Source organism: Schistocerca cancellata, chromosome 4 (genome assembly GCF_023864275.1).
Source record: "Schistocerca cancellata isolate TAMUIC-IGC-003103 chromosome 4, iqSchCanc2.1, whole genome shotgun sequence".
NCBI classification, from domain to species: domain Eukaryota; kingdom Metazoa; phylum Arthropoda; class Insecta; order Orthoptera; family Acrididae; genus Schistocerca; species Schistocerca cancellata.
In genome coordinates this window covers 639,678,261-639,701,318 of record NC_064629.1, presented here as the reverse complement: position 1 = coordinate 639,701,318, position 23,058 = coordinate 639,678,261, and the positions used below count along the sequence as shown (strand labels likewise).

The 23,058-nt window shown below is 44.2% G+C and overlaps 1 protein-coding gene across 1 annotated transcript in view; it reads left to right on the top strand.

Moving 5' to 3' along the window:
- Nucleotides 1–23,058, top strand: part of LOC126183571 (vacuolar protein sorting-associated protein 26B-like) — a 65,451-nt gene that overhangs the window by 9,035 nt on the left and 33,358 nt on the right. Inside the window, exon 2 of the mRNA XM_049925662.1 lies at nucleotides 747–890. Within this exon, the coding sequence (XP_049781619.1) occupies nucleotides 747–890 (144 nt within the window). The remainder of the gene's footprint in view (nucleotides 1–746; nucleotides 891–23,058) is intronic.

Here is a 23,058-nt window from a genome sequence, read left to right as displayed (position 1 = left end):
TTCAGTGAAAAACAACCTTGGTTTAAGAGTGTGTGGCATGCATGTGCAATGCGACTTATGAATGCACTGAAAGTAATAAAAGTAAAACAATGCATGTGCTGTCAAATTACATAACACAAGTGCCACAGTGTGTTAAGAAAGGTTGTAAAGTCAGCCATAGCAGAGCATAGCTTTGTGAGAGGGTGTAAGATCAGCTTTGAACATATGAAGGTCTTTGGCCATGTTTTGTCTTACTGGTACTTTACAGTAAAAGAAACTGTAAAAATTTGCATGTGGACAAGTATTTATAATAGATGCTGTCGGTAAGTTCTTGGTGCAACCTGTGGATGTGTGCTACAGATTGACCAATAATGAAGACCAAAAATTAAGCACTTTTTGTCAAATGATGGGGAAGAGGGGAGAGGTGGGCTGTATTCCTTCACTGCTGATTTCCGCAAATCGCAAACAGTGTAACCATATGCTTGAAATTGCCACATGATTTTTTTGTACCTGTTCTTTACGTGGAACTTCTTCAAAAATTTCTTCTAGTTGATTCATAGAGAAAAGAGTTTCGCTGCCCTCACCACTACCTAAAAAGACCCTCCAAGACTCCCCTCCCCTCATGAAGTTGCTAATGACTCCTGCCTCAATATTGTACAGTGCATTGAAATTTATTGTTTTGAGCTTTAATTCAACCTGTAGTGTTTTCATGGTCTATTACAGTTTATTATTGTTTTCTTTAATAGTGGATTTATTACTGATTTCAGAGCTTCTTTGGATTTGGGCAGAGTGCTGAGATTGACATTGTTTTAGATGGCACAGAGAACCGTAAAATGGCAGACATCAAGTCGGAGGATGGGAAAAAAGAGAGACATTATCTTTTTTACGATGGAGAGACTGTATCTGGGAAGGTGAGTTACACGAGATATCAGCCAAATTTAATTAGAAACTAAATTTGGATTGGATAGCATGTGCAATTACACTTGATACTTAAATTAATAAAGGTTATCATACGACAAACTTTTAAAGCCAGTGATGCCTTATTGAGGCAGAAGGGTTGAAGAGGAAGGAAGAGGGGTGAAGGAAAAGGAATATATTTTAGGAAAGTCACCCAGAACCATGGGCCAGGGGAGACTTACTGGGCAGGATGAGAAGGAAAGACTGATTGTCGGGGAGTGCATCGGACGAGATTTGAAAACCTGAGAGCTTAAAGGTGGAAGACAGAGTAATATGCATAACAGAGATTACAGATTAAACATTGTGCATGAGTTAATAAGAGGTGGGTGACCAGTGGTGTGCACTGAAGGTGTTTCAGTGTTATCCTGGTCTGGAATGTATCAATCGGCTACTTCGACAGGGCCATGACTTCCTAAAATCATGGCCTGAGGTGTGATCCATTCTGTGTGGGATTTTGCGTGCCACACCCAGAACAGCTTTTTGTCACCCTCCCAATCTTCGTAATATCCTTGTCAGACCGTATGTTGCTTCTGCACCCATCTCCCTACCCAATGGCTCCTACTCCTGTGACCGTCCCCGCTGCAAGAGTTGCCTTTGCCCTATGCACCCTACTATCACTACCTATACCAGCTGGAAAAAACATACACTATCAAAGGGAGAGTCACCTGTAAAACGACACATCATATACCAGGTGTTATTTAAACACTGTTCGGCCTTCTACACTGGGATGACTACCACCAAATTATCAATTAGGATGAATGGGCATAGGCATAGGGTGTATACTGGAAACACGCAATATCGTGTTGCAGAGCAAGCTCTACAACATGACAATTGTGACCTCTGTCCCTGTTTCACCCCACATACTATATGGATTTTTCCTCCAGCCACCAGTTTCTCAGAACTCCACAGATGGGAACTAGCACTGCAACGTGTCCTTGGCTCTCGCCACCCACCTGGCCTTAATTTATGTTAATTCCTTTCGTCTCAGCATTTCTTAACAGTAACTACTCCTTTCTTCACTCCATTTTTTTTTTAATTTTCTTACGCATCTATTTTTCATCGGCTCCCTCCCACCTCTGTTACATACAATGCGCTTAGCTTTTCACTCTTATTAACTCATGCATTATGTTTTAGCAGCAATCTCTGCCTTGAATATTACCCTCTCGTCAACCTTCAAGCTCTCAGGTTTTTAAATCTCATCAGATGCAGTCCCCAACTTTCCTTCTCATCCCGTACGGTAAGTCTCCCCTGACCCATGACTCTAGGTGACTTTCCCGAAATCTACCTATTTTCCTAGACCTCTCCAGTTATTTACCTTCACCCCTCTTCCTTCCCCTTCTGCCTAAAGAAAAAGCCACTGGCTCCAAAAGCTTGCCTCTTATAATATACACTCCTGGAAATTGAAATACGAACACCGTGAATTCATTGTCCCAGGAAGGGGAAACTTTATTGACACATTCCTGGGGTCAGATACATCACATGATCACACTGACAGAACCACAGGCACATAGACACAGGCAACAGAGCATGCACAATGTCGGCACTAGTACAGTGTATATCCACCTTTCGCAGCAATGCAGGCTGCTATTCTCCCATGGAGACGCTGGATGTAGTCCTGTGGAACGGATTGCCATGCCATTTCCACCTGGCGCCTCAGTTGGACCAGCGTTCGTGCTGGACGTGCAGACCGCGTGAGACGACGCTTCATCCAGTCCCAAACATGCTCAATGGGGGACAGATCCGGAGATCTTGCTGGCCAGGGTAGTTGACTTACACCTTCTAGAGCACGTTGGGTGGCACGGGATACATGCGGATGTGCATTGTCCTGTTGGAACAGCAAGTTCCCTTGCCGGTCTAGGAATGGTAGAACGATGGGTTCGATGACGGTTTGGATGTACCGTGCACTATTCAGTGTCCCCTCGACGATCACCAGTGGTGTACGGCCAGTGTAGGAGATCGCTCCCCACACCATGATGCCGGGTGTTGGCCCTGTGTGCCTCGGTCGTATGCAGTCCTGATTGTGGCGCTCACCTGCACGGCGCCAAACACGCATACGACCATCATTGGCACCAAGGCAGAAGCGACTCTCATCACTGACGACGACACGTCTCCATTCGTCCCTCCATTCACGCCTGTCGCGACCCCACTGGAGGCGGGCTGCACGATGTTGGGGTGTGAGCGGAAGACGGCCTAACTGTGTGCGGGACCGTAGCCCAGCTTCATGGAGACGGTTGCGAATGGTCCTCGCCGATACCCCAGGAGAAACAGTGTCCCTAATTTGCTGGGAAGTGGCGGTGCGGTCCCCTACGGCACTGCGTAGGATCCTACGGTCTTGGCGTGCATCCGTGCGTCGCTGCGGTCCGGTCCCAGGTCGACGGGCACGTGCACCTTCCGCCGACCACTGGCGACAACATCGATGTACTGTGGAGACCTCACGCCCCACGTGTTGAGCAATTCGGCGGTACGTCCACCCGGCCTACCGCATGCCCACTATACGCCCTCGCTCAAAGTCCGTCAACTGCACATACGGTTCACGTCCACGCTGTCGCGGCATGCTACCAGTGTTAAAGACTGGAGCTCCGTATGCCACGGCAAACTGGCTGACACTGACAGCGGCGGTGCACAAATGCTGCGCAGCTAGCGCCATTCGACGGCCAACACCGCAGTTCCTGGTGTGTCCGCTGTGCCGTGCGTGTGATCATTGCTTGTACAGCCCTCTCGCAGTGTCCGGAGCAAGTATGGTGGGTCTGACACACCGGTGTCAATGTGTTCTTTTTTCCATTTCCAGGAGTGTATATAAACACACACTAGTTATGCTACCCATGTTTCTTCAGTAAAGACATTTGTATTAGAGGTGCTCTAGTTTGTTCCCACTGCCAGGATAAATTTCTGCTTAGAAATGATCAATATCGTTGCTAATTTTGCTCCATCTCTTAATGTCCCATTGTGTAAAAGATCTTAAACCCAATCATCCTTAAAATGGTTTAAATGTAATTTTGTCAACAGTGTTTCCATTTATCATAAATTTAGTGTTAATTTATTATTATTAATGCATATAACTTCATCATTACTCTACAACCAACCATAAGACAAAGTTGGCAAAGTTCAGACTGTTGAACAGTATTCAAGAACTGGCCAAACAAATCCTCTGCAATTGACCTCTTACATGTGCAGGTTTTACTTCACTTAGCATTCTTCCAGTAAATCTAACTCTGGGTTTTGCATTCTCCACAGAATTCAGCCACTTGTAGATCAGTTTGGTGTACAACAGAAGACAGTAAAAGGGAAGCTGAAATTTTAAATCTCATGTTCAGGCGCGGCTCGTAATTAAAGGCTCTGAGGCGAAGCCACCCCAAAATATATATTAAAGTAAATTTCGCAAGAACATATTACAAAATTTAAATTATCAGGACAAATTTCGCACATTTCCCATTCTGATTAAAATAACGACGGTCAACGTTTTTGGAACTGTTTGTATCGATAGATGTTTTCCGAACGGTTAGTAGTGTTTAGGCTGCGCCTTGGAACGTCCATAAGCTGCATGTAGTAGCGGTTTGGGGGCGTGGCTTCTACATAGTACCGCTCTTTATGGGCGACCCGAAGGCTCAGAGCTTGCAGCCTAAGGGTGTCATACCAACCACCACACGTTTTTCACGTTCCACTGTCTATGTAATGAAGGAATACAGAGTGGCCGAAACTTCGCTATCCAATCTCTGTCTCTGCACATCTCTACTACGCTTCGATGCGTCATTTATCGACGTTTAGTATTATTGTTTTGATAATGTTTTACATAGTTGTTTTGTTTCTACCATTGGCTATTTTACCCACATTTAGAATAAGTTTGCAAATATCCCGCCAGAGTGCACTAGACTACCGTAACTACAGGCTCTCTAACCGTAACAACAGTACTGCCATCTAGAGAGAGTTTCATAAGTGATTAGAGGACAAAGCGTGCGAAATTTGTCCCGTGACTTTACACTTTACTTTCCTTGCTTGCTGATGCTGACTGCTTTTGTTGATATCGTGTGATATTAGCAAGTTTCTTTTTCGGAGTGTATTTTGCAAGATTTTGGTGAGTTTTGCTTGCTTGTGAATATCTGCGACATACCGCGAGTGTGAAACCAGCACAATATGAATTCAGTGTGCAATTTAATAGGTAAAAACTTGGAACATGGCCATAGGATGCAAGTGAAAGAACTTGGTGCACCCAGACCCGATCTAACGATCAATCAAGAACAGAAACAGTGCAAATCTAGGCAAGGATACAAACGCAGTTTTAATAGAGCAATGTACGATGCAGCTTAGTGGTTGTGTAGTTGTGAAGTGAAAAATGCATTTTTCTGTTTCACCTGTCTTCGTACAAATAGTACTGATAGTGCCTGGACTGAAACTGGTATCACTGACTTAAAGAATTTTCACGCAAAGGTGAAAAAACATAATTCCAGCGAAAAACATTTAACTTCGGGCTTTGGAGGTAAACTACAATAAACGCCTTAAATTTAGAACTGAAAACACCAAAAATATTAAGCAGCTGCAAAGTTAACATTCATCGCATTAAAGATCTCTCCAAAACGCGTCTTTTTATATGATTTGCTGCAAAGTGTCAGAAAATGTAATGATGACTTATAAAAACACTAACCAAAGATTTTAACTCGAAGTTAGCTTCTAAGGATATTTAATAAATACCTGATTATAGAAGACACAGTACGTAAAATTATGGGTAGAGAGTGATCTGCCCATCCCCCTCCCCCTGAATTCTTAGTTGTTTGTCAGACTAATCTGTAACATAACTGGTCTATATTGGCTCCGATTGATAAATGCCGCAGCCTTCCCCAGTATAGAAACCACGAGCCGCGCCTGCTCATGTTAAAAAAATCATTCGCACAGTAGTATCATACAGATATACCACCGTTTGACAGTTTCACGTGGAGGACATAGAAATATTCATCCCTGGCATTGAGAAGCAACTGGAAAAGTTGAAAACAAATAAATCACCAGTTCCGATGGAATACCAGTTCGGTTTTGCAAAGAATATTCTTCGCCATTGGCACCTTACTTAGCTTGGATGTATCGCAAATGTCTCACCCAGTGCAAAGTCCTGAGTGGCTGAAAAAACTGCAGCGTATCCATAAAGCCCTCTATTGTTAAAAAAAAAAAATCGTAACTTGAAAACTATTAGAGACATGGCCATCTTCTGAGACCATCATGACCCATCTGCCTGTCAGGAAATCTGTCATTCGGCACATCCAATACATTCGAACTCTGACATTGGGGTGCCATCATGTTTGATTAGGGATGGCTGCAGCTCTTCAGTTGTGGTTGCAGGAACTGTTAGAGTATTTCCAGCTAAACATTTCCCATTACAATTTGCTCTACAAAGAGAAGAGGGCCAGTTCTGGGCTATCATGGGTGTGCTCATGTGTTTTCAGAGCTCAAAATCATAATGTTATGATGAGTCATATGTCCAGAAATTGGAACACTGCTTCATTTGAAAAGGGTACTTTTTCAAGTAGACATTGTCATCATCTACGGAGGCCAGCATATGACACACAAGTGCATATCACAGAGGCCAATCGTTCAGCTATAATGCTTGTACTATTTGCACTTAGTAATGCTAATGTTACACTACAGTTTCCATTTTATGGACAATTGATCTTGCTTCCTACAATTTGCATGGTGCATGGCAAATTGACTTCTGGAGGCTATCTTGAAATTCAGCTTGCTTTTTGTTACCACATGCATGAGACACAGGGATGTCACATTGATGAAAGTCGGACATTGCCTGTCACTTCAAAAATTTGGAACCAGCTCATTAAGCTTGTTTTTGCCAATGGCGCGCTCCCATACTGATATCAATAATTCTACAGTACCATTGTCACAGATATGGATTCTGTGAGGTGACAAATTGTATCTTCTTCTGATCTGTTACCATTCTGATGCATTCCAAGTGAAATCTGCGACAAAAAGCAAAAGAAAAAGTACTTTGAGAGCTGCTAAAGTTTCCAACAAATGATACCTTAGCAGTTTGCAAGTTAACACTATGTCGTCCGGCGAAACCACAGTGATGTCGTGCGCAAAAAAGTGGTCAACGGCCGGCGACACTACAGTGGTGTCATCTGCATAGTAGCGCTCAGTGGCTGGCGACACCACAGTGGTGTCATGAGCATAGTATCGCCCAGTGGCTGGCGACTGCACTTTAGTATCTTTTGCATTCTGTTGGTGTTTTGTTTAGGTAACAATAAGTTACACACGTCAACAAGTTTTTTGTTATTATAAGTACTTGTGCCCTTTCATCATGGCGGATGAAAGAGACAATAGGACTGTTTATGACGAATGCGCGTACGTTTTGTCTGATGTTCCGGATGACTTGGCCGATTGGGAAAAAGACATTGGATATCAAAAAATGAAGGTGAAGCAGAATCATAGGAAGATATTGAAATCCGCCCAAGAAGAATTCGTTGAACACCAACCGTGGAGGAAGGGTCCCAGGCAGGTTCCATTTTCTTAGGTTTCTGGAAAGCATTTGACACAGTGTCTCATTGCAGACTGTTAATGAAGGTCCCAGCATAGGGACTATGTTCTGAGATATGTGAATGGCCCGAAGATTTTTCAGTTAATAGACCACAGTATGTCTGGATGGTGAATGTTCATCAGAGACAAAGGTATTTTCTTGAGTGTTCAGAGCAGTGTAATAGTATCACTCTTGTTCTCTATATACATAAATGGTCTGATGGATAGGGTGAGCAGCAGTCTGCAACTGTTTGCTGATGACGCTGTAGTATGTGGGAAATGTCGTCATTGAGTGACTGTAGGAGAATTCGGGATGACTTGGCCAGAGTTTATCTTCAGTGTAATTATTGCTCTAAATGTAGGAAAATGTAAGCTGATGCACATGACTAGGAAAAACTATCCTGTAATGTTTGAATAGTTTTAGTGGTGTGTTGCTTCAGACAGTTACATTGATTAAATATTTAGATGTAACATTACAAAGTTACATGAAATGAAATGAGCACGTGTCAGTTGTAAGAAAATGCTAGACTTCATTATATTGGGAGAATTCTAGGAAAGTGGAGCTGATCTGTAAAGGACATTGTATATAGAACATGTTGGGGGGACATTGTATATAGAACATGTTGGGGTGACCCATTCTTGGATGTTGGGGATTTGCACCAAGTGAGATTAAAGAAAGACATCAAAGCAGTTCAGAGGTGTGCTGCTAGATTTGTTGTGGATAGGTACATAGGTTTGATTAATGTGCAAATATTATGGAAATGCTCTTGAACTGAAATGGGAATTCGTACAGGGAGGAACGTGTGTGTGTGTGTGTGTGTGTGTGTGTGTGTGTGTCTGAAATGCTGTTGAAAGTTTAGAGAAACAGCATTTGTCACTGACTGCAGAAGAATCCTACTGCCATTAACAAACATCTCGAGAAGGAACGCGAAGAAAAGGTAAGAGAAATCAAGGCTCTTACTTTTTTTGCCTTGCTCCTTTTCAAGTGGAACATGAAACAGAATGACAATTATACCCTGTACTGAATGGTGTCTTGAGGAGTATCTATGTAGATGTGGATCTTTTACCTTAAATCATCCCAGGTGGCTACTGTGGAATATATGCTGGTTTTGACAGATGACAGTGACTGATTACTGATCACAAAGTCTAGTAATATTTGGTATTCCAGTATATTTATACAAATTACATTACATTTCATTATGTATAGGATCAGCTGCATCACACATGGATCATCAGTAATGTTTCCTTATAGTGTACACATCTATGTTATCTCTGAACAGTTGTAGAGCAACAGGCATTATCTGACAGGTCATTTGCACAGGTTGAGGCTTCTAAGACAGACTACCCAAAATATATTCTGAAGGAGCAAATGTCAAGGTTCAGTTTTTGTTTAGTCGTCGTGGACAGTGTGCCTAATTTCGTGACATTCACAAGTAATTTTTTACATTAGTAGTTGCCAAATTATGATACTGACCTCTTTTTATAAACTGTATAATTTTTCCTTTGGCATTGGAAAGAGCCTTCCAACGAGGTCTTCAACGACTTAACTTGTGTGGAACTTTATAAAATAATATCAGGATAAGTGCGGAATGCTACCATCCTGCCACCAGGAGAAGAGGACCCACAAATATCTGCTCTGTTGTACCAAATGGAAGCAAAAAGTTAACTGAAGTACAGTTTGTATGTTTGTTATTGTGACTGTCATATCAAATGCTTAAAATATTGACCTTGAGTGTTGATATACATCATAAAGTGATTCCAAGCAGACGATGCTGATTGCTGAATCTTATCTGGGCTTATTGCAGCTCATAAAGTTGTACAGCATTTCATATGTTGAAGCATCGTCGGTGTGGTCTTATAGAACATGGGTATAAATTTTCCGCACATGCAGGTCCAGAAGTGTGAAAAGTAGATGATTTTTTGTATCCTGAACAACAAATCCAACAATCTACAAATGTTTTCATAGAAAAATCAGTAAATATTTGCATGGAATGGGTGGGATGCCTGTCAGGTTGGTACCACATGGATTGTCTTGTGTGTGTCAAGGCAACATATCTGTTTGGAACTGTAGCTATTTGCGGCTGTTAAGAGTTCCGCCAACAAAACAAGGATCATTGAAGGGATTCTTGGAAAGCCCACACCACGCGTTGACAGACTGAGGCTGTTGTTTATCAAGTCCTTTCAGCCAAAGTATATATGGAAGTGACCAGTAGGGCTTTATTATGAAGAACAAGTTGTGCAACATTGGTGAATGATGCATCATCCATGAACAAAACGTTGCATAGAAACACAGCATCACTTCACAGTTTTCATGGGTATAGTTTGGAGAATTGCCAGCAGGTGGCCTTTGCTGCGGCTGGGTGGCATCAGGGCAGAAGACACGCGATGAAGCAGTCTCTAAGCATTCACAAGCTCAATTCAACGCACAGAATTACGACCCCAAATCATTCCCCTCCCTGGCCACACCATGGGAGGAACGTCAGGCTAAGGATGGCAGCATACCTTATTCGCCCCGGTACCTTGTATGTACGAGAGCTGATGGGGAATCTTTCATGACAATGAAGCCTCAGTTTTTTGTTGAGCATTTAGAGGACAAGTTTGAGGAGGTGGAGGTATTGTCCAAAATGAGATCTGGATCAATCTTGATCAAAACACCATCCTCTGCCCACTCATGGACGTTACTAACTTGTGACAAGGTGGGGGATGTTTCTGTAACCATCACACCCATTAAGAGCTTAAATAAATATGGTCCAGAATATCATATTTCAGAGGGACCTTTTTTTGCAGTCTGATGAGGAGCTGCGCGCCAATGTAGATTGGCGAGGTGTACATTTCATCTGGCATGTCCACTGGGGTCTGAGGGATAATCAGGTTGCCACCGGTGCCTTCATCTTGGCCTTCGAGGGTGACGCATTGCCCGAGGAGGTCAAGGTGATCGTCTACCGGTGTGATGTAAAGCCCTATCCCTCCCCCAATATTGTGCTTTAAGTGCTGGAAGTTCGGCCATATGTCTTCTCGCTGTACTTCCAGCATCACATGTCGAGATTGCGGACACCCATCACTTCCCAATACTCCATGTGCCCTGCTTCCCATCTGTGTCAACTACGGAGAGCACCACTTGCTTTGCTCGCCTGACTCCAGGATTCTCCAGAAAGAAGGGAAAATCATGGAGTACAAGACCCTGGACCAACTGACCTACACTGAGGCTAAGAGAGAATTTGAACACCAGCATCCTGTACGTATGAAATCCTCTTACGCCGCCGCTACAACAGTTCTGGCACCATCAACTCCGCCAACCCCAGTCACCTCTCAGAGCCGGGAGACTACACCTGCCCCCTTGATGGTGGGGGGAGGCATTTTCCTTCCTGTTGCTCCTGCTTCTTTCTGGAGAATCCTGCTGTCAGACGAGCAAAGCAGATTGTGCTGTCCGTAGTTGACACAGATGGGAAGCAGGGCACATGGAGTATTGGGAAGTGATGGGCGTCCGCAATCTCGACATGTGATGCTGGAAGTACAGTGAGAAGACATATGGCCGAACTTCCAGCACTTAAAGCACCTACTTTGGGAGCAACAGCTCCCTCCCCCCACAACCATCGGGGATATCAGTCCACACTTCTGCACTGGAGAAGCATAAGTCTTTTTCGGCTCCTCTCGCTAGGAAGGGGTCCCTTCGGTCACTCCTTTCCCATGTTTCTGCTAGTGGGAAAGACGACACCCGCCAGTGGCTGAAGAGTCCAAAAGCAGCTGGTCCTAGGGCTTCATGCTCATCCTCAGTCCCGAAGACTGAATCAGTGAAGTCCTCCCAGCTGCAGAAACCCAAGGAGCAGCGAGAGAAACCCAAAAAGCAGTCCCCTAAGACCAAGGAAATTGCGGTGGCACCCACACTATTGCTACCTGCAAGCTCTTCATCTGAGGATGGGGTGGAGATTCTGGCGTCCGCTGAGGACTTAGAACTTGTCAGATCCTCAGACACAATGGATATAGACTGCTCAGGCAATAAGTTGGTGGCAGCAGGTGACTCCGAAGCGTAAACTGCCTCATTGAATGTTCCATGCCTTCCCAGTCCCACGATGACGTCATCCGCCAGTGGAACTGCGGCAGTTTTTTCCACTGCCTGGCTGAGATACGGCACCTGTTAAGCTTTACACCTGTTATCTGCATTGTCCCCAGGAAACCTGGTTCCTGGCAATGCAGACCCCTTCCTTCCGCAGTTATAAGGGATATTACAGGAACCGTAGTGACTATTGTCTAGTGTCAGGTGGAGTTTGCGTATATGTCCTAAACTCAGTCTGTAGTGACACTGTGCCCCTTCAAACCTCCCTTGAAGCTGTGGCTGTGAGAATAAGGACGACACAGGAAATAACTGTCTGCAATGTATATCTTCTTCCAGATGGTGCAGTACCCCTGAATGTATTAGCTGCACTGATTGGTAAACTCCCTAAACCTTTCCTACTTTTGGGAGATTTTAATGCCCATAACCCCTTGTGGAGCGGCACCGTGCTTACTGGCCAAGGCAGAGACGTCGAAATTTTTCTGTCTGAGTTTGACCTCTGTTTCTTAAATACTGGGGCCAACACACAAATCAGTGTGGCTCATGATAGTTACTCGGCCATTGATATATCAATTTGCAGCCCAGGACTTCTCTCATCTATCCAATGAAGAGCATGTGACAACCTGTGTAGTAGTGACCAGTTCCTCATCTTCCTGTCACTGCTCCGGCATCAGGCCCATGGTCGCCTGCCCAGATGGGCTTTAAACAAGGCGGATTGGGAAACTTTCACCTCTGTTGTCACCATTGAATCTCCCCCACACGGTAACATTGATGTGATGGTTGAGCAGGTGACTACAACAATTATTTCTGTGGCATGAAACGTGATCCCTCGCTCTTTAGGGTGCCCCTGGCGTAAGGCAGTCAGTTGGTGGTCACCGGAAGTCGCTGAAGCAATTAAGGAGCATCGGCAAGCTCTACAGTGGCATAAGCGGCATCCTGCCGTGGAGCACCTCGTAGCCATTAAACAGCTCCATGTCCGCGTTCGCCAACTTATCAAACAACGGAAGCAGGATTGTTGGGATAGATATGTCTCGACCATTGCATGCCATATGTCATCTTCCAAAGTCTGGGCAACGATCAAACATCTTTTCAGGTACCACACTCAAACAGGTGTTCCCGATGTCAACACAAATGGCGTGTTATCTACTGATGCTAATGCGATTGCCGAGCACTTTGCTTGAGCCTCTATGTCGGAGAATTACCCTACAGCCTTTCACACTCTCAAATGGCGGCTGGTAGGGAAAGTCCTCATTCACTACATGCCACAGTGAATCCTATAACACCCCATTTACAGAGTTGGAGTTCCTCTGTGCCCTTGCACGTTGCCTGGACACAGCTCCTGTGCCTGATCGGATCCACAGCCAGATGATTAAAAATCTCTCATCTGACTACAAGCGAAATATCCTCGTCATCTTCAACCGGATCTGGTGCGATGGTGTCTTTCCATCGCAGTGGCAGGAGAGCACCATCATTCCGGTGCTCAAACCCAGTAAAAACCCGCTTTATGTCGATAACTATCAGCCCAGCAGCCTCACCAATGTTCTTTGTTAGCTGCTGAATTGTATGGTGTGTCGACGGTAGGGTTGGGTCCTAGAGTCACATGGCCTACTAGCTCCATGTCTGGGCAGCTTCCGCCAGGGTCACTCTACCACTGGTAATCTTGTGTCTCAAGTCTGCCATCCTCATAGCCTTTTCCAGATGCCAACGCGTGGTTGCCATCTTTTTTGATTTACGTAAAGCATACAACCAGACCTGCCAAAATCATATCCTTGCCACATTGTATGAGTGGGGTCTCCGGGGCCCCTCCCGATTTTTATCCAAAACTTCCCTTCGCTCCATACTTTCCATGTCCAAGTTGGTGCCTATTCTAGTTCCATCCATATCCAGGAGAATGGAGTCTTGCAGGGCTCTGTATTGAGTGACTCTCTATTTTTAGTGGCCATTAAGTCTAGCAGCAGCTGTCAGGCCCCTCTGTCTCACCTTCTCTGTATGCAGAAGACTTCTGCATTTCGTACTGCTGCTCCAGTACTGGAGTTGCTGAGTGTCGCCTGCAGGAAGCCATCCACAAGGCACAGTCATGGGCTCTAGCCCATGGCTTCCAGTTTTTCGCCATTAAGACGTGTGTCATGCATTTCTGTCAGCGTCATAACATTCATCTAGAACCAGCACTTTACATTAATGACGATCCACTCACTGTAGTGGAGACACATCGATTCTTAGGTCTGGATTTTGATGCTCATTTGACTTGGCTTCCTCTTCTACGTCAGCTTAAATGGATGTGTTGGAAGCACCTCAATGTCCTCCGCTGCCTGAGCAACACCTACTGGGGTGCACATTGCTCCAAGCTGCTGCAGCTCTACAGAGCCCTTGTTCAATCCAGCCTTGACTATGGGAGAGTGATTTATGGTTCTGCAGCACCCTCAGCATTGCATTTGCTCGACCCATTGCACCATTGCGGAGTTCGACTAGCGACAGGAGCTTTTAGGACGAGTCCAGTGACAAACGTACTGCTGGAGGCCTGAGTCCCTCCATTGAAGATCAGAGAAGCACAACTGCTCACCAGTTACGTTGCACACATTCATAGCTCTCCTGAACATTGTAATTACCAACCATGGCAGTTCACCTCCCACATAGGTGGCCCAATTCACGGCTAACGATTACAGTTCGCGTGCGATTGCTTCTGTCTGAACTAGAGTCCTTCCCTTCACCACCTAGCCTAGAGTTCCATTCACGTACACCTCCGTGGTGTAGCTGTAGGCTAAAGCTTCGCCTGGACCCTTCGCGTGGTCCTAAGTACTCCGTTAACCCTGTGGCTCTCCGCTGTCACCTCCTCTCAATTCTTGAAGTGTTCTGGAGCTCTGAAGTGGCTTACACGGACGGCTTGATGATTGATGATAATGTTGGCTTCGCCTTTTCCACAGAGGCCATATTGAACAGCATTTCTTGCCCGATGGCTGCAGTGTATTCACTGCAGAGCTGGTGGCCATATCTCACTTCAGTATATCTGTTAATGCCCTGAGGAATCGTTTCTTCTGTGTACTGACGCCTTGAGCAGCCTACAAGCCGACAGGCTGGCCAAACAGGCTACACGGAAACCGCTTCTGGGGATGGGCATCTCTGAACCTGACCTGCGTTCTGACTTACGCCGCTCCGTTTTTCAGCTTTGGTAGGCAGACTGGCATAACAGTACGCACAACAAACTGTGTATCATTAAGGAGACTACGAATGTGTGTAAGTCTTCCATGTGAGCCGCGCACAGGGAATCAATTGTCCTCTGCTGGCTCCGCATTGGCCACGCTTGGGTGACCCACGGTTACCTCTTGTGCTGTGAAGACCCACCTCAGTGTCGATGCAGCGCCCGGTCGACAGTGGCCCATATTCTGGTGCATTGTCCCACTTTGACTGCCCAGCGACGAAATCTTGGGTTAGCGGACTCGTTGCTGCTCATTTTATCTGACAATGCCTCATTGACTGATTTAGTTTTACATTTTATTCGTGAGAGTGGATTTTATCATTTGATCTTTGTCCCTCTGTGTCTTCCACCCTAGTGCTTTTAGGGTGTAGGTTTTATGTGTTGCAGAGTGGCTGGCTTTTCTCCTTTTTATTCTCATGGCCAGCCACTGTAATCTGCTTTCTTGTTTTACTCTCATCTGTTTCTAGCGTCTCTCTGTTGTTTTCTTTTCCTCTCTGGTTCCTTTTAGTGTTCGTTGCCTTTCCTTCGTTCTTATGATTTTTTCCTTTCTTTCCGTTTTGTGTTATATGTCTTGTCTGTTTTATACTCACACTTGTGGCATTGTTTTATTAGGAACAAGGGACTGATGACCTTGTAATTTGGTCCCTTCTGCCCTCTTTTAAACCAACTACCCAATCTCGCTGCCATATAATGACCAATGTTTGAATTTCCAAGACATGCACAAAGTATCAGTCGTGCAAAGATTGTGGCTGAATGTAACTACTTAGCCTTTAGAACTGTATACATTTTTTCCTTCTAAATGTTCAATGTAGTTTTGATATTTTTTCCTGTTGAAAGAGGTTTCCATAATTTCAGAACTAGTTACTATTTTAAGTTAGCATAATTATAGTTGCCACGGCAAAGTTTCAAAAATTCATTAACGACAATGGACATATTGTGTCTATAGCCAGCCTCGTCTTTGGTTTTCTATGACAATCCATGTTTTGCTTGTGTGCTGGTTCTAAGCATTACTCTCATTTTTACAATAGTGTGTTATTAGTGATTACTCTCTGTGGAAGAGAATTTAGAAATTCTGTAAAATGGTGATATCTGATATTGAAGAACTTGAAAATCACATCAGTTTTCCTTCAGTGGCTGACAGCAATGATGAACTCCTCCAGACAGTTGGTTATCTCAAGGAGGAAGATTTAGATGAAATAATCATGTTGATGAGCCTGATTTTGAAATACTTACTAGCAATAACATTTTGGGAGAACATATTTCTTTCTGAAGTCTTGGAGCGAATGCCTCTGTTGAACAAGTATATTGCAGTATTGTGGATTATGACATGAATACAGACTATAAAGAACAGAGGCAAATCTTCAAATGAAGCATACCCATCTGTATGTACGTGCAAAGCATAGAAATGAACTGAAACCAGTAGAGCATACCAGATAATATTCTGTGGACTATTTACCATGTTTTGATCAGCAGTGATTGGCATCTAGAAGCAAAAACCCTGGGTGCTAAGCTAAAACACCAAATTCAAGGTTCAACTTTGAATAGCAAGAGGACACAATAGCTTACTGCAATTCTGGACAAAATAAATTTTGCGTGAAATACACTGTCACCAGCATAGTTTTACTTTTGTAAAGCTTTTTCTAATAAATTTTCGTAACCATTTTGCAAGCATATTATTTAAATGTTTCAGTCCATTAAAAACAGATGTCACAATAATTTCAGAGATTAAAAGTACACAAAAAAAAGAATTCCGAAAACTATGAAAAATTATACCTGTAAGTCACAGTGTCCTCTTTAGTGGATGATCCATAACTTGAATAGTCCAATTTTGGTGTATGCTATGTGAAGAAGTTTCTAAAAATTGGTTCGGCTTCAATACAAAATTACAAAATTTCCATCCTGGAAATGATAAAGAATAACTGTAACTTGTTGACATTGACGAGATAAGTCTATATTTTGATACATGTTGCCTTCTAACCTTCTTGTACATAAAAATGACATATAACCTTCTTGTACATAAGAAAGACATACACCTTTTTCGAGTCACATGGCATACTTTGTTCTAGTGATTGATGATCTATGGTGAGATGTTCCTAGAAGAGGAATTGGTTCTTCTGCATATTTGATATAAAATTTTGCCCTATCAGTTCAGTTATTTCTATATTGGTCACTTTTTCATCTGTGTGATGGAAAAAGTAAGAAATGCATTGTCATCTTTTGTGAGGCAATTTCAGAAGACAGAATTTAGTATTTCAGGCTTCATTTTATCATCTTCCATTTGGATGGTGTCAGGGTCAGTGGCCATTTAGACAGATGACTTCGTTTCAGCAATTGATGTGTAGAAACTATGATCGTGCTGCTTTTGAATTCATTGAACGCTTCATACGTAGCTGTCTTACGCACTTTTCAATGTAGTTCAGCTGTTCTTTAGCAGCAGAGATTTCGTTTGATTGTGCCATTCAGCTTTCTTTACTTTTGTAGTAACTTTCTAATATTGTTATCGAACTGTGGTGGGTTCTTCTCATCCCTCATCTTTTGTGACACAAACATATTGACCACAAGGCCTCCAGTATGTAGAAATTTGTCCGATTCCTTTTACATTTGTTGATTGTGATCAGTTCTCTCTGCATCTATGCACAGCGAGCACAGATCTTGACATTTTCCATTTTTAAATACAGATGTATATGTAGATATAGCATATTAAACTCGTAGAAAAAGTAAGTAGATTCAAAGCTTTTTTGTGTGATGGTTTCTGTCTGTCTTTGTTATGTTTTAAACACTTGCTGTTTCTCTTATGACTTTCCTTTGTTATTAAGTGATGTTCGAATTTCAACATTCGTCATTGTATAAATTTATTTAATAAATGACTGGAACTGTGGCATACTCATGTCCCACTTTGCAAATCCGAAGAAAGTGTAAACTTAAAAAATATCAATATAACAGACATCATTAGATCAGTTGTGGTGGCTCACTTGTGGATTGATATACAAATGCTCATGAGACCCATTATGTTCATTGTGTTGGAAGATTCAGTTGTCGCTTCCTTTGGATGTGCAAAGTGGGATGTGGTATGTCGAAGTTCACATAATTTTTAACACAAATTTAGTCTGTGCAATGGCACAAATTGATTGAGCTGAAGAATGACAGAAATGTTGAAATTGTGATTTGATTCAACAAATGAATACACCATAATCGAAACGTGATGCCCTTCAGACAGTATGTACAGACTTGCTCCCATACTTTAGAAGTTAACAATATCAATTATTAAATCTGTGTATTGAGATGCTCTACTAAATACTGTGACTATCTCTTCAGTTGCTATAGAGTGTTCTCACCTTTGGAATAATATTTCAAATAACATGATGAAAACTGAGCAAGGTAGTGCAATGATTAACACACTGGACTCTCATTTGGGAGGATGATGGTTCAAATCCGCATCTGGCCATCCTGATTAAGGTTTTCCTTGATTTCCCTAAATTGCTTCAGGCAAATGCCAGGATGGTTCCTTTGAAAAGGCACTGCCAACTTCCTTCTCCATCCTTCCCTAATCCGATGGGACTGGTGACCTCGCTGTTTGGTCCCATCCCTCAAATCAGCTAACCAACCTAACAGGATGAAATTAAGTGATACATTCGATTTGCATACAGGAGGGGTTTTTCAATTCCCTGTCTGACCATTTTAATCCTCATAAGTTGTCTAGTGCAAATTATCGTTATTGAGAAGAAATGGTACTGGCCTAGCATGACATAACTGAGATACTACTGTCTGCTTTAATGTTAGGTGCACCAGATAGTTCCTTGTACAACCTAACTAAATGGGATAGAGAAGTGATGTGCACTTCTTTCATAACTCATCTAAACTATTAAGTGGTATCAGATCTAGGATATTCTGAATGAAGAAATAGAAAGTTTTGAATGAACGTATCTAAACCAAGTATGATAATTGGAAGTCCTGGTCAGAATGTAAGTAATGGAAGTAGTAAAAGCAACAACATATGAGATACCATGTGGCTGATTTGCACATTAATGAGATGGAAAATGTAGCTAAGGTTTTGGACTTTGTCCTTCAGAGCTAATAGAATACACAAAAACTATCATGGCTACACTGTTCTGGCCAACCACATCATATTGGCAGTGCAGCTTGAGTGGGTAAGGTGTTGTCAAGTGGTAAGAGCCAAGGAGAAAGGTGAGGTGAGGTGAGGTGAAGTGGAGGACATAGTGTGGGAGACAAACGTGGCTGACGGCTGGGAGAGTCAGACGGTATGTTAGCTGCTGGCTGGGAAGGGTAGCTGTTAGCTGGGAAGAGGAGGCAGCGAGTGGATAGTATAGAAATGTGGCAAAGATGAGCTCGTCCTGGTGCCAGTGGGGGAGCCATGTATGGATGATAATTATGTAGAGGAATGGTTTGGAAGGGGTAGATAGAACAGAGGAAGAAGGAGACTTCGGAGGTAGGTGTGTGTGTGTGTGTGTGTGTGTGTGTGTGTGTGTGTGTAGAACAAGTGAAGTGGGGAGTGTAGCGCAGGGGATGGAAGTGGGTGTGGGACAAGGACTAGCTGAAATTAAAGCCAGGAGGATTGTGGAATTGAAGAATGTGTTATGAGGACAAATTCCATCTTCGCGGTGTGGAGAAACTGATATTAGAGGGATTGAGGAGGAGGAGGAGGAGGAGGAGGAGGAGGAGGAGGAGGAGGTGGTATCCAAGTGACGGAGGTTGTGAAGCCACCACTGAAATCGTGGTTAACTCAGCAGTGTGTTCCCCAGCTAGATGGTCAATTTTGCTATTTGCCACAGTTGGCAGTGGCCATTCATTTGGATGAACTGCTATTTGGTAGTGTGCCTACATGAGACTGTGTCGGTACATAGGCCAGGTCTTGCACCTGAGTTTTCCACAGGAGTGTGTCCACAGGAGTGAGATTGGGTAAGTGATGTAATACCATTTTGTGAGAGGTGGGAAGGATTTTGGATAGGAAGTTGCCCATTTCTTGGCACGAAGGTAGTCGAAGCTCCAATAAAGTGTGTGTCGCTGTACATGTGTGCCCCTAATCCTATGATCATCCCTGTAAACTGGATGCAGAGGAGCATCTCCATCATTACCCAGCATCACCCCAGGGTGACATCACGTAACCACACACTTTTATGTGGATTAGACCACCACGAAGCTGTCCACCCAAATGAATGGCTGCCACTAAACTACGACTGAGAGCAAAATTGACCACACTGTGGCTGAACATGCTGCTGAGCTCGATGTGGCTAGTTCACAATTCGTGCTGTCTGGATCCCCTGCTCAATACCAGTGTCCTTGAATTACATAGATGGGAATTGTGCTTATCACACATCCTTCAATCCCACAGTTGCCCTGGTCTCTCTCGCCAGTGACTCCTGTCCCACCATCCCCACCTCCACCTTTGTCTGTATGTCCCGCACTTCACACATTCTACACTCAAGCTCTCCTCTCCGGTCTCCCTTCTCTTATGTTCTATCTAGGAAGACAAGGAAACACACTGTCATTTAAGAGATAAAATTTATTAGGTCACAGAGTAACACCAACAAGAATACAGTGAAAGTAGATTACACGTCTTGAACATATCTAACATCTGAGGGTCCAGATGCCCATGCATGCCCATATAAATATGCTGTCCATGTTGAGTGTCACTGGTGTAGTGCTATGCATGCATGGCAGATCTGGTGATGGCGATCGGTGGTTGGGCTGCCCCTAGCAGCTGCCTCGGGTAGCTCTGTATATGCCGTTTGAATGTCGGCACACGCTAAGCTTGCCATAATGGCCAGACTTATGTCCACTGTGGGCAGTAGGTGTAGTAACCAGCTTGTTATGACACTCCTCCTTCCTGATGGTCGGAAAGACCAGGTGTTCCTAGTCACAATACTGTGAATGAAGACACATCCATGCCATCCGTGGTGATGACAGGGACAGCAGCTAAATGCTCGAGACGTTTCCAATCAGCCTGAACTGGCATGTACAGTCAAATATGGGATGAGGGCACCCCCACTGCCCATGAACCCTGGGACAACGGGTGGACGTTCCCAGTGACAGAGCTTTCTCATTTTCAGTCCACAGTGAGGGATGTCGGCAGTTACAGCAGACTGGAGAGGAGAGACTCTGGTGACAGAGACCCAGCTTCTGTCCCTACTGATGGTGGTGTCTGCTCAGTGTAGTGAGATGCGCCAGCACCAGCCACAGATAGTAAACCTGCCATCATTGTTTACAAAGATCAAACTGCCAGGGCAGGCAGGCATAACCGGAGTTGACAGAGAACAAGGCATCAGGCCAACAACCCAAGGACGGGGCCCTGTGCTCTGCCTGGGATGCAACTGATCCCAGTGATGTGCCACAAGGCAATAATAGGCGTGAACCATGAAGATTTGGCCACTGCCCTGGCTGTAGATAATGGCTGGAATCCACTGTTGATATCCAAATGCCCTGGCCTGGACCGGCCTATTGTGGGCACAAATGTCGACAAAATAGGTGCCTCTGAGGATGCCTGCCCGGCAGCAAGAGGTTGAGCAGTGTCTGCAACTGACAGCCATGCAGGAGCTCACTGGGCTCCTGGTCCCAGTTGACGTCATGCTGAGAGCTTAAAAAAAGTGAGAGCGCCTCTTCAGCTAGGAAATCTACATACTTGCGTATGTGCGTCTTAAGCATTCAGGCAAGGTGTTCTGCCGTGCCATTTGATTGAAGATAGAAGGGAGGTACTGTGACGTGGCAAATGCCATTTTGTGTACAAAAGTCCTTGAAAGACTGTGCCATGAACAGAGGATCATTGTCTGAAGGCAAGCTTTTTGTGGACAATATCTTCAACACGACCTTAACAGCTGCGTTTGTGATTGTCATCTTAAAAAAAAAAAAATGAGAAAAAGCATCCCTTACCAATAACCAGGAAGTGATTAAAAAGTGCCCAGTGAAATCGGTGCGCACCCTTTCCTGCATTGGGGCCAGTCATGGTGGATAAACAGTGCATGGTGCCACCTGCTGACTCATACACTAGCGATGGGCTGGATGAGGTATTCCACCTTCCGATCAATGCCTGGCCAAAACATGTAGTGGAGTGTCTATTGCTGTGTGTGTGTGTGTGTGTGTGTGTGTGTGTGTGTGTGTGTGTGTGTGTGTGTGTGTGTGTGTGTGTGAGAGAGAGAGAGAGAGAGAGAGAGAGAGAGAGAGAGAGAGAGAGAGAGTCCCCAGTGATGCTGGTGTAAGAAGTGTAGAACCTCCCACCACAGAGCCACTGGAACCACGATGTGGGGAGTAAACCCTTCCATTAACAGGAGAATAACACCATCCAAGAGGCAGAGGTGATGGCACAACACACACAAATTTTGAAGCGGTTCAGATGCCCAGCCTGGTGGATGGTTAGGCCACCCATGTTGTATCATAGGTATGACTGTCGGAACACTGATCTGTCACCACAGCAGAGACAATACAGGAACTGGTGATTGGGAAGCCATCCACCTAATGCCTCACCTCCGTCTCCAGTTGGAAACAAAGCAGTTCCTCCTGGTCGAATGAGGGGTTTGGCCCATGGAGAGCTGGGACAGAGCACCAGTGTTCGCATATTGCAGTGTAGGATGAAAATGGATCTCATAATTGTATTGGTACAAGAACAGAGCCCAATGTGGAAAACAATAAGTGGCTTTGTCCAGTAAGGATGCTGTCAGACTAAACAGGTGAACCAAGTATTTATGGTCGGTGATTAAATGAATTTTTTTAAGGCATTGACAATATCAAGCACTTCTTCATTCACCTGAGAATGTGAAAAATCCAGCAGCTGAGCCTGGATCAACATAGTCAACAACCATTACAACATAGCCATGTGTTCCTGCTGGTGTTGCACAAGTGACTGGAGTAGAATCTCCATGGAAGAGCCGAACATCGGCAAAACCACCAAACCCATAACACATGAAAATTTGACCCTTGATGTTTCTACTTGTGTTCTAACTAGGAACTCAAGGAAACACATGGCTGTAAAAAAGATAAGATTTGTTGGGTCATGGAGTGACATCAACAAGAATACAATTAAAGTAGTTTACATGTCTGGAAAACATTTAACAACTGAGGGTCCGGAGGCCCTTGCAAGCCCATATAAAGATGCTGTCCTCATCAGATATCACTGGTGTAGTGCTGCTTGCACGCAGCAAATCTGGTGATGACAGTCGGTGACCATGCTGCCCCTGGTGGCGGCCTCAGGTAGTTGTGGGAACATCATTTGAATATTAGCACACACTGTGCTTGCTATAGTACCCTGACTTAAGACCACTGTGGGCTGTAGGTGTAGTAACTGGTGGGTTACTACACTTGCTCAACCTTCCAATCCACTGCTGTGTGTCATTGTGGGCCACACACAAACTTCTGCCAG